The sequence below is a fragment of the Hemitrygon akajei genome, unplaced genomic scaffold (assembly GCF_048418815.1).
Source record: "Hemitrygon akajei unplaced genomic scaffold, sHemAka1.3 Scf000048, whole genome shotgun sequence".
NCBI lineage: Eukaryota > Metazoa > Chordata > Chondrichthyes > Myliobatiformes > Dasyatidae > Hemitrygon > Hemitrygon akajei.
This window is the reverse complement of record NW_027331934.1, coordinates 1133564-1146371: the sequence shown is the minus strand read 5'-3', so window position 1 is coordinate 1146371 and position 12808 is coordinate 1133564. Positions and strand designations below refer to the sequence as shown.

At 43.6% G+C, this 12808-nt stretch overlaps 1 protein-coding gene across 2 annotated transcripts; it reads left to right on the top strand.

The window, feature by feature from the left end:
- Window positions 1–382: 382 nt before the first annotated feature.
- LOC140720931 (uncharacterized) lies at window positions 383–12445 on the top strand. 2 transcript variants are annotated; one of them, XM_073035785.1, is made up of 2 exons: window positions 383–425; window positions 7762–12445. In XM_073035785.1, exon 2 carries the CDS (start codon window positions 8140–8142, stop codon window positions 8839–8841), a length of 702 nt encoding a protein of 233 aa, XP_072891886.1. In that variant the 5' UTR covers window positions 383–425; window positions 7762–8139; the 3' UTR covers window positions 8842–12445. The 2 variants fall into 2 exon arrangements, with proteins under 2 accessions (XP_072891886.1, XP_072891887.1); XM_073035786.1 differs by lacking the exon at window positions 383–425 and adding an exon at window positions 5533–5672.
- The last annotated feature ends 363 nt before the right edge of the window (window positions 12446–12808 follow it).

Genomic DNA, 12808 nt, shown 5'->3' with positions numbered 1-12808 from the left:
GGCTGTGTACTCCTCTGCTTAGTTGCTGCCTGAACTGCAGAGCTCCTCCAGCATTTTGTGTGTGTGCGTCTCTGTATTTCCAGCAACTGCAGAATCTCTTTTGTTTCAGATCTGCATTTGTAAGAGGATTGTACTTTGGCATTAGATACACGAAATGCCTGTTGATATTTAGTGTATCGTTTATGGGAGCTGCTTTCTGCGTTAAGAAAGCTGCTGAGTTTTCTACACACAAAAAAAACCTAAGATATGGACATGGAACAGGTGCTTGCAGAAATTTTTAATGGCACCATGATTACCCATAAAGCCGCGCGATTAAAATTTCTCTGCCGTTTGAAGCACCGATCAAATGCGCAGGCGCAGGGTTGCTGCCGTCTCCGATAACTACGCATGCGTGCAGTATACAAAATGTCGGGAGGAGCGGAAAGGTAAGGGCTTTTTTGGCTCTAATTGAGTGACAATTGCTGTGAGAACTGTGGCCCGTAAACTCGGCACAGGCAGGTCTTTTTCCTCTCTCTCAGCCCCACGATCCGTACACCGGCCCCGGGGAGCTTCCGGCTAATCAGGGAACGGGAGCAGATAGATCTCACAGACAGAGCTGAGCTCCAGCTATCTGAATGCAAGGATTAGGAATTCGGAAAAAAAGAGAACAAAATCTTTCTATCAGCTGTTGAGAAAATCACCTTTGCTCTATCTCTAACCGCAGCAAGAGAATATCTGCAGCTGCTGTAAAACCAAGCAACACACACAAAATGACGGAGGAACTCAGCATTAGTACTCTTTCCCATAGATGCTGTCTGGCCTGCTGAGTTCCTCCAGCATTTTGTGTGTGTTGCTTGCTCCGCCTGCTCTTGCTCTGGACTTTTCTGCCCATGAGAACATGTTCTGTCCAATTCTCTCTGGGCACATAATGATATCAAACACTGGGCTTTCACATCACAAATGTGCCAGACTCCAATGAGACAGAGTACTGCCCTTCCCTTCATATTCGTTGGCATTGTCATCACCGAGTTCTTCACTGTCCGTAACTTGAGGGAGGGTTCAGGGGAAATATTTATGTACAGTACAGAAACTGGTGTGACCTGTGTGTATTGTGGTAATGCAAAAGTTGTTGGATAATTTGCAAGTGGGAAGAAGAGGAGTGATATTTGGAAGTACAACTTTTTGAAGCACCATTTAGCAAGAAAATTGCATACAGTGATATGCAAAAGTTTGGGCACCCCTGGTCAAAATTTCTGTTCCTGTGAATAGCTAAACGAGTAAAATGATGACTTGATTTCCATCCTCTTTTCATCTTCAGCTTTTTTACAGATGGTGCGATGTGTGCTTCAAGAACTTACTGGTATTGAATTGAATTAATTTTTCCCTCTACCAGTGAAACGTTCCCCGTGCCACTGGCTGCAACACAAGCCCAAAGCATGGTCGATCCATCCCCATGGTTAACAGTTAGAGAGGTGTTCTTTTCATGAAATTCTACACCCTTTTTTTTCTCCAAACATACTTTGCTCATTGTGGCTAAAAAGTTCTTTTTTTAACTTCATCAGTCCACAGGACTTGTTTCCAAAATGCATAAGGCTTGTTTAGATAACACACACAAAATGCTTGTGGAATACAGCAGGCCAGGCAGCATCTATAGGGAGAAGCACTGTCGACGTTTCAGGCCGAGACCCTTCGTCGTTTCGCTTGTTTAGATGTTCCTTTGCAAACTTCTGACGCTGAATTTTGTGGCAAGGGCACAGTAAAGGTTTTCTTCTGATGACTCTTCCATGAAGGTCATATTTGTACAGGTGTCCCTGCACAATAGATCAGTGCACCACCACTTCAGAGTCTGCTGAATATTACTGAAGGTCTTTTGCAGTCAAACAGGGGTTTTGATTTCCCTTTCTAGCAATCCTACAAGCAGTTCTCGCAGAAGGATTTCTTGGTCTTCTAGACCTCAACTTGACCTCCACTGTACCTGTTAACTGCCATTTCTTAACTACATTACGAACTGACGTAATGGCTACCTGAAAATGCATTGCTATCTTCTTATAGTCTTCTCCTGCATCATGCATTTTAATTTTCAGAGTGCTAGGCAGGGGCTTAGAGGAGTCCATGGCCTCTGATTGTTGGGACAAGGTTTGTGAAGTCAGGGTATTTATAAAGTTTTGAAATTTGCAACACCTGGCTTTTTCTGATGAAGATTGTGAACAAGCATAGCCCTAACAAGCTAATTAAGGTCTAAGACCTTGGTAAAAATTATCTGACAGCTCAAATCTCTTGGGGTTCCCAAACTTTTGCAGGGTGCTCCTTTCCTTTTTTTCCACTCTGAAATTGTAAAAACAAAAATAATACCGTAGATGTCGGATTATAAGCCGCTACTTTTTTCCCACATTTTGAACAGCTTTGAACACTGCGGCCTTTACTACGGTGCGGCTAATGCATGATTTTTTTTCATGCCGCCAAAAACATTTTGCCTCGTAACAGTAGACCAATAAAACTGATGAGTATTTCACAGAGGTCCAATGAAATTGTACGATAAATCAAGCGCACTTTCACAATTAAATTATTGTAAATCAGTCATTTGTACTCACCCTCATCAACATGGAAAACACTCGAAGAAAAGCATTGTGCTGCCTTTATGGCAGTTATTTAGTTTATAATATTTTCACTTAGTAATTCATTTGTTAGTATTTTCTAGTTAAAGTTAGAAGTGTTTTAACTATATTTGTTTTCTGTACTACATCCCGGGATGCTCTGACGTCACATCCGGTTTCGCCGCGTCTTGTGGGAAATACCGGTTTGCGATAAACGGGAAGGTGGGGGCGAGCGGCAATAGACCCGAGCGAACGCTGCTTTTAAGTTAAAGGCGATCAATAACTTTTCCTGGTAGGCTGCAGTATATATATTTTTTACCAGTCGTTAGGAGATATTGGAATGTTGTTCAGTAAAAAAGTATACGCAACGTAATTTGTGTGTTACCGATACGTATGTATATTTAAAAGTAGCCGCGTTACAGGCACGGTTCGAAAAAAAGCATTTGCAATATGTATTTGTTTATGTTACCATACGGATTTAATTAAAAGTTAAAAAATCCTCACGTGTAATATCTTTCTGTGTAAATATCTCATATTACAACGTGGGACACCTGCGGCCGAAAATCCGGTGCCGCTTGTACAAGTACAAAATTGATTTTCTTTCTAAAATTAGAGCCAGCGGCTTTTAATCAGGTGCGCTCTGTAGTGCGAAATCTACGGTACACTAATCTTGCTTAATATGTTGAAAAGAATGTTTCATCTTTAACTTTATGACTTTTGGAGATCAGTTCATCTTCCACTCAGTTAACTATTAAGAATAACAGAAATTTTGACCGGGGTGCCCAAACTTTTGCCTACCAATGTATATACGGTGTGCAAAAGCACTGGCGAGAAAATCCTTCAGTACTGCTACAGGCCTGTTACATAGGCTGTGTGAGAGTGAAGATGAAGTCGATGAAACCCAGAGGAGATCAAAGTGCTTATTGACAGTGACTTGCTAGCTGTAGAAATCAATACCTCTCTATATAAAATTCAGTGTGCACATGTTGTTCTCACTGGGCAAAAATTTGCACAGCACAAGGTTTTTGTGCACACTGGTGATTACAAATTGGAGGGGACATTGGTGGGAAGGTGGGGAGACCTCCAGTGTCCCTGATGTCCTCACCTACAAGATGGGCATCCAGCTGCAGCTTGTAACCCAGCACTTTAAGGAGTTGGATCTTGAAATGGATGAATTCCGGATCAGCCGGGAGTGGGAGGGGGTGATAGAAATGACAGAAAGAGAGGTGTGTTACATCGAGGTGCAGGACACAGGAAACTGGGTGAGAGTCAGGAAGGGGAATGAGGTTAAACAGCCATCGTAGAATACTCCTGTGGCCATCCCCCACAACAACAGGTGGACCACTTTCGAAACTGTTGGGGGAGGGATTATCTGGCAGAGGTAAGTCAAAGATGTGATAGGGGATTCAATAGTTAGGGGAACAGAACTAGAAGGGGACTAATATCCTAGTGGTAAGGCTTGCAAGTGCTAGTGGGGGATTTAAAGTTGCAGGCAGGGAGGGAGCCAGAATGACAGAACAGATAATGGAGGGGGTGAATGGAATTGAATTGACTTTAATACTTATATCCTTCATATACATGAGCAGTAGAAATATTTACATTATGTCTCTGTCTAAATGTGCAATGTGCAATTTATGGTAATTTATAATAAACAGTATGTACAACAGGACAGTCAACATAACATAGAAATACAGTTGTATCAGCATGAATTAATCAGTCTGATGGCCTGGTGGAAGAAGCTGTCCCAGAGCCTGCTGGTCCTGGCTTTTATGCTGCGGTACCATTTCCCAGATGGTAGCAGCTGGAGCAGTTGGTAGTTGGGTTGACTGGGATCCCCAATGACCCTTCGGGTCCTCTTTACAGCCCTGAATAGTGGGAAGTTCACATCTACAGATGCACTGGGCTGTCCGCACCACTCTCTGCCGAGTCCTGCAATTGAGGGAAGTACAGTCCCCATTCCAGGCAGTGACACAGCCAGTCACGTGCTCTCAATTGTGACCCTGTAGAAAGTTCTTAGGATTTAGGTCCCCATTTCAAACTTTTCAATGCTCTGAGGTGAACGAGGCACTGTTGTGTTTTTTCCCACCACACAACCAGTATGTATGGACCATATATTATGATATTGTAGCCATTGCTGGGACTTGGTTCCAGCCAACAGTCTGAGGAATATAGAGGAACAAATCTTTCTCCAGTGATCACAGACCATGCCAAGAAACAAAGGTTGATATATTAAGTGATTTTAATTTTCCATATATTGACTGAGACTCTCATACCATAAAAAGACTGTTGGGGTAGAGTTTGTCAAATGTGCCCTTAATCGGGACGTAGAATTCCCAATGTAGAAGTTGCATATGCAATTGCGTGTGCAATAAACTATCAGGAAATGATCCGGGGCTGTTGACAGAAATTAGTGATCATAATGCCATGAGATTCAAAGTAAATATGGAAAACGAGAGGTCTGGACCATGGGTTGAGATTCTAAATTGGAGAAAGCTCAATTTTGATGGCGTCAGAAAAGATCTGCCAAGTGTGGATTGGGACAAGCTGTTTTCTGGCAAATTATGATAATTATATAATTTTACTAATTTGATAATTTATGATAATTACCATAATTAGTTGGTGAGTGGGAGTTCTTCAGAAGTGAAATTTTGATGATGTAGAGTTTGTACGTGCCTGCAAAACTAAAAGTTGAAAGATAACTGGTGCAGGGAACCTTGGTTTTCAAGAGATATCGAGGCCCCAGATATTTTGTTCCTCTCAATGCCTCAGACTGTTGGGTGCTACAATATCATAATTCCACACCGTGAGCTTATCTGACAATTTTTTCAGTTGTCTTCTCTTGGTTTCTAAAAGCTTCCCAATAGTTTCTGCTCTTTTGGTTGCCCCCTCTTTGACTTTTATGTTGGCTTTGGCTTCTCATTTCAGCCACGGTTGTGTCCTCCTGCCTTTCCAATGCTTCCAGTTCTTTGGGATATATCTACCACGCACCTCCCGAGTTGCTCCCAGAAACTCCAGCCATTACTGCTCCGTCGTCATTCCTACCAGATTCCCCTTCCTGTCAAGTTTGGCCAGCTTCTCTGTCACAGAAACATGGAGAAGGTCAGAACAGAAACAAGCCCACTCTGTACGATCAGAATGGTAATCTATACGGGAGACAAAATAGATGGGGGAGGTTTAAAATAGTAGTTTAGCATCTGTATTTGCACAGGAGATGGACACAGAGTCTATAGAAGTGAGGCAAGGCAGCATCAACTTCATGGACCCTGTACACATTACAGAGGTGGAGGTGTTTACTGTCTTTAGGCAAATTAGCGTGGATCAATCCCCAGGGCCTGACAAGTTGTTCCCCAGGACCCTGCGAAGGACAAGTGCAGAAATTGTCGGGGCCCAAGCACAGATATTTAAATCATCCTTAGTGACAGGTGAGGTACTGCAGGATTGGAGGACAGCCGATGTTGTTCCACTGTTCGAGAAGGGCTCTAAGGAGAAACGAGAAAATGTTCCGTTTGTGAGCTTGAGATCAGTAGTGGGAAAGTTATTAGACCATATGTGCAGGAACCGGATATATAAGTATTTGGATCGATTTGGACTGATTAAGGATAGACAACATGGTTTTGTGCATGGTAGGTCATGTCTGACCAGTCTTATAGAGTCTCTCGAGGAAGTTATCAGGAAAGTGGATGAAGACAAGGCAGTGGACGTTGTCTACATGGATGTCAGCAAGGCACTTGACAAAGTCTCATATGGGAGGTTGGTCAAGAAGGTTCAGTCATTCAGCATTCAAGATGAGACAGTAAATTGGATGAGACTCTGTCTTTGGGAGAAGCCAGAGTGTGGTAGCAGATGGTTGCCTCTCTGACCGGAGGCCTGTGACTAGTGGTGTGCCACAGGGATCAGAGCTGGATCTGTTGTTGTTTGTCATCTATATCAGTAGTCTGGATGATAAGATGGTTAGGGATCAGCAAATTTGTGGATGAAACCGAGACTGGGGATTCAGCGGACTGCGAGAAGACTATCATGGCTTGCAGTGCAAACTGGACTAGGTGGAAATATGGCTTGAGAAATGGAAAATGGAATTCAATGCAGACAAGTGCGAGGTGTTGCATGTTGGTGGGACCTACCAGGGTGGGTCTTACACAGTGACTGGTCGGACATGGAGGAGTGTTGTTGAGGAATGGGATCTAGGAATACAGGTCTATATTTCACTGAAACTGGGGTCACAGTTCAATAGGGACGGAAAGAAAGATTTTGTCACATAGTCCTTCATAAACCAAAGTACTGAATGGTATGTTATGTTGACTATGTACAAGACATTGGTGAGGCCTAATTTGGAGTATTGAGTGCAGTTTTGGTCAGCAACCTACAGGAAAGATGTAAAGACTTTGAAAGAGTTCAGAGAAAATTCACAAGGATGTTGCCAGGTCTGGATGACTTGGGTTATAAGGAGAGATTGAACAGGCCAGGACTTTATTCCTTGGAATGTAGAAGATTGAGGGGAGATTTGATGGAGTTATATGACTATTTAGAGGTTTATAGATAGGGTAAAAGCAAGCTGGCTTTTACCACTGAGATGGGGTGCGACTACAACCAGAGTTAAGGGTGAAAGGTGAAATGTTAAGGGGAACATGAGGGGAAACTTCTGCCAGGTGAGTTTCCAAAGAGATCACCAGCTCGTAACCCAGCATGGATGGAAAGCGTGTAGGGGAACCGGCTGGATTCGAACTCAGGACCTTTTGTCCCGAAGTCTGGCACTGATGCCACTACGCCACCAGCCAGGTCAGGAGATATTGACATGGCATTGAAACTGTGGCACTTTAAATTGCCATTACTTAAAGGAAAACCCTAGCTGCGCATCAACAAAGGCTATTTATGTGAGAGAGTTTCTGTTACTGTGGGGCCAGATATCCTTTCAGCTCAGTGGGAAGAGGGAATAATTCAAATGGACAGAGTCAAACAGAGCCAAGTCACAGATTGGAGATGGCATAAGTGCCCCATTCTTATAGAGCATCAGAGAGTTTGAGGGTCGTTCCAGATACCAGCACTGTGCCCAGTTAGAAGGAGAATTCGCGCTCCAATGTGTTGAACTTTACTGTAACAGTGTGATGTCAGATCACACCTTGGCAACTCAAGTGATCTCATCTCAAATGTTGTCCTTCACCCACTGATGGATTTTTAAATCTTTTTACAGGTTAAAATGGACAAGGAATTTGTCTATGGGAATTCAAATACAACACACCAGTTGTGCTGTCTCTGTCTAGATATTTATGGAGCAAGAGATTCAACCAGCCATCCTTCCTGCTCAGACTGTGGGGAGGGATTCACTCGGTCATCTGACCAACTGACACGTCCGTCATTTTACACAGGGGAGAAGCCGTTCACCTGCTCAGACTGTGAGAATGGATTCACTCGGTAATCTCAACTGAAGGTTCACGTTGGGCAAGGTCATTCATCTATTCTGTGTGTGGGAAGGGGTTCAGTCGGTTTTCCCACCTGTGGACACAACAGTCAGTTCACACTGGTCATCTGCTGAATTTGTGGGGATGGATTCTCTCGGTCATCTGGCCTAATGGCTCACCAGCGAGTTCACACCGGGCAGCGGCTGTTCGCCTGCTCAGAATGTGGGAAGGGATTCACTTGCTCATCTAAACTGAAGGTACATCAGCGTGTTCACACTGGGGAGAGGCCATTCACCTGCTCAGACTGTGGGAAGGGATTCACTTGCTCATCCACACTGAAGGCACACCAGCGAGTTCACACTGGGGTGTGGCCGTTCACCTGCTCAGAATGTGGGAAGGGATTCAGTCAGTCATCTGATCTACAAAAACACCAGCGAGTTCACACTGGGGAGAGGCCATTCATCTGCTCAGACTGTGGGAAGGGATTCAGTCATTCATCCACCCTACACAGTCACCAACGAGTTCACACTGGGGAGAGGCCATTCACCTGCTCAGAATGTGGGAAAGGATTCAGTCATTCATCCACCTTACAGAGACACCAGCGAGTTCACACTGGGGAGAAGCCATTCACCTGCTCAGTATGTGGGAAGGGATTCACTCAATCATCTGATCTACAAAACCACCAGCGAGTTCACACTGGGGAGAGGCCATTCACCTGCTCAGTCTGTGGGAAGGGATTCACACAGTCGTCCAAACTATTGGCACACCAGTCAGTTCACACTGGGGAGCGGCCGTTCACCTGCTCAGACTGTGGGAAGGGATTCACGCTGTCATCTAATCTACTGAGACACCAGCGAGTTCACACTGGGTAGAGGCCGATCACCTGCTCAGACTTTGGGAAGAGATTCTCTTGGCCATCTCCACCAAATGTGCATGATTGTCAAGTCAAACTTGAGTTTCAGGAAGGTATTAAGAAAGAGCAAGAATTCACTGGCAGAGAGGACGGAACCTACTGCCTGAGGGTGGTTTCTGCCCAGAACATTTGGGCGGACCCCGCAGCGTCACAGTGACAGTCCGAGAGCAGCGTCACAACCCGCGGTAAGATGCCGAACTTTAAATAATTGTTGAGACTGTTTCAGGGAAAGGAGCACTGCTGTCACTGTGTTTGGGTTAACTCCGCCATCGGGATCATCGCATGCAGGCACTTCTTGAAAACGGCGCAAGGCTTACGAAGAGCTCGCAAACGTTCGAGAGAGTTCACCCAGTTTGGAACCATAACGATCCAGTAAAGAAACGGAGGTGCAGGTCCGAAATCGTCTCCGAAGTCCGACAGGCAGCCAGTTTTTCACCTAATCCTCATGCTAAGTTGATTGCTGATGCTACTGCCTTATGACTAACCTTGACTAGATTAATAACTGACATGACTGATTATTTATGACTACTGACTAATAACTAAGAACTATGAACTGCCACACTTGCAAAAATAAAAATAAAAAAAGGAAAAAGAAGGAAAGTTGTTTGGTCATTGAATGGAATCCAGTTAAAACCTTTGGGTAGGCGTATTCAGTCCCTTTCAAGTGGGGAAGCTGCACATGTTCAAAGGGAGCAGTGAAAATTCTGCTTGACAAAACTGTTTGACTCGGAAACTGTTTGACCAGGAAACAGAAATCTGGGAGCTTTGAGCTGGAACAGCAAGAGCAATAACCTGGAGTCCTGAAAAAGGAAGGGAATCAAGTTCAGATAAAACAACATCAAAGCATCACTAAAAAGTTGTACTCTCGCCTGTGAGCAGCCTGCAGAGGGAATCAAACATATCTGATCAAGCTATTGGGAAATAAGTAGAGCAACTCAAGCTAGAGAGAATGACAGCAAAAAGATTGTTTTCTCACCTGTCCAACAGCATTACCAGGACCTATGAAGACATGTCTGAAGAGGAGCTCAGAGTGAGTTTCAATAAACTCACAATGGAAGCCAATGATAATGCGGAGGCCGGACTCACTGCAGAACGGGAGGCGGAGCTGAACACAGAGAAAGTAACTGAACAGCAAAAAGACGGCAAATGAGTGTGAGTTGAAACTAAAGAAAATCAGAAGGCTGATCCAGGATACTCTTTGGACCAACTTTGGAAATGTTGAGTTGCTCACAGCACTACAAGCAGCAGAGGATGAATGTGAAGACGTCGCTGCTGTACAACCCGATGGCCACCAGGAGGCGTATGTCTTCATGTTTAACCACCTGCAAGGACTAGTAATGACAGCAAAGGAGTTGGGAACGATGGATCCCGCCAGGGGATCGGAAGCACCTTCAGAGTCGCCTGAAGGGGCTCGAACTCCACGTCCCCAAGTTGGTTTCCAAGAAGGCCCACTTCATACAGGCAAGGAGAGAGGAGGATGCTGAAAGACTAACACTGACGGCGTTGGGCTTTTCCTCCAATTTTCCCACGCCAGCCATCAGACTGAAACCGACGGCCCTTCCCAAGTTTCCTGGCAGCAATTGTGATTTTCACAGGTGGAGAAAGGACTGGGAAGCACTGAGAGAAGGACTGAGAGCCGACCGGTTCAAGAGAGGTGAAAAAGTTTCAACTGCCGGACAGTCTTGACGACAAAGTCAGAAGAGACCTTCGCCTCAATACTTATAAAACTGCAGATGACATCTTCCGTTTTCTAGAAAACCGCTATGGAAATTGAGCGTGGAAATCGGAAGTGGGATAGTATCGGCGCAGCATGCGAGCCAAAATGTGGTGGTTGCGGCTGCGGAAACTGCCAGCCGGGCGGCAAAGGAATGACTCTTGCTGAAGAGAGGGAACTTGTATACAAATTCATATAAAATCAAAGCAATGGTGATAAGGGAGAAAGAAAGGCACGAACATTGACTTCTCTAACTTCCGTTAATGCACCTCCTCCCCTTCTTACCCCATCCCTGACATACTTAGTTGCCCATCACTCTGCCTGTTCTCCATCTCCCTCTGGTGCTCCCCTCCCCCTTTCTTCCTCCCTCGGCCTCCTGTCCCATGATCCTTTCCCTTCTCCAGCTCTGTATCACTTTTGCCAATCACCTTTCCAGCTTTCAGCTTCACTCCGCCCCCTCCGGTCCTCTCCTATCATTTCGCATTTCCCCCTCCCCCTCCCACTTTCAAATCTCTTAGTATCTTTCCTTTCTGTTAGTTCTGACGAAGGGTCTCGGCCTGAGACGTCGACAGTGCTTCTCCCTATAGATGCTGCCTGGCCTGCTGTGTTCCACAAGCATTGTGTGTGTTGTTTGAATTTCCAGCATCTGCAGATTTCCTCGTGTTTGCACAATATACGAAGGATACTTCACATTATGGATCATATATACAAAAAAATAAAATCAAAGCAATAGTGATAAGTGTGTACGCTGAAAAGGCATTTGATTCGGTTAATTGGAATTTTCTTTACAGAGTTTTACATAGATTTGGTTTCCATAACAATTATTAAAACTATACAGGCACTATATGATAACCCTACCGCTAGGATTAAAATCAATGGATATTTATCAAATAGTCTTACCCTGGAAAGGGGCACAAGACAGGGTTGTGCATGGTCAGCACTACTCTTCGCATTATATCTGGAACCATTAGCTCAATACATCAGACGAAATGGGGAATTACTAGTAAAGGGACAGAGCATAAATTGGCTTGTTACATGGATGACATTTTGATCTATCTAGGGCAACCAACATACTCTTTACCTGATTGATGCAATCCTTTGAACAATATGGTCAATTATCAGGATACAAGATCAACACAGATAAAACCCAATTACTTTCATATTACTATAGCCCACCAAGAGAAATTGAAAGTTGATACCCCTGGGCATAGCAAACAGAGTCTTTCAAATATTTGGGCATCATTATGCCAAAAGATTAGACATCATTATCAGAATGTAATTATCAGCCTTTATATAAAAAAAACATTAAGGAATATATAGCAAGATGGAACCTGATTCCTTTCTTTTAGTTTCAGTTCAAGGATTGAGTCTATTATAATGAATATACTGCCCAGACTGTTATAGCTCTTTCAGCCCCTACCAATAGAGATTAATCAAAATCAATTCCATGAATGGAACAAGATGTTATCAATGTATATTTGGCAAGGTAAAAGGCCTAGAGTTCATCTCAAAACTTTGCAATTAGCAAAGGAAAAGGGTGGATGCGGCCTAACTTCTCTTCGAGGTTATTACTTTGCAGCACAGTTGAGAGCTGTGATGTGCTGCAGCAACCCATCATATGACGCTCAATGGAAAAACATTGAGGAGTGGGTACTTCCATTCCCCATACAAGCAATTTTGGCTGATAATAACTTGCAAAGGTACATAAATACTATTGATAATCCATGGGTGAAATTGACTCTTAAAATATAGAAAACTGCTATAAAAGAATATAACCTAGAGGGAGATACCGCAATTCTTAAATGGTGTGCATATGACTCGGATTTTACACCAAATAAATTGGATGCTAGATTTAAGGGACTGGACAGCTAAAGGAATAACAGTTCTTTGCAACATAATGAAAGAAGGAACACTGTTCAGCTTTGAAATGCTGAAAGAGAAACATTTAGAAAAACAAGATTTTTATCAGTATTTATAGATGCGACAGTATGTTAATAGGATGCTTAAAATTGTAACCAAGGCAAGAACATGCATGATAGAGCTATTTAGAAAAGCATATAATTCAGATAACGGTAGTAGAATTATTTCAAGCATGCATAAGGGTTTGTCAAATCTTAAAACATATTTGACTTCATACATTAAAACAAAATGGGAGAAGCAAGGAGGGATAATTATATCTGAGGAAGAATGGACAATAATATGGAGGTATCAA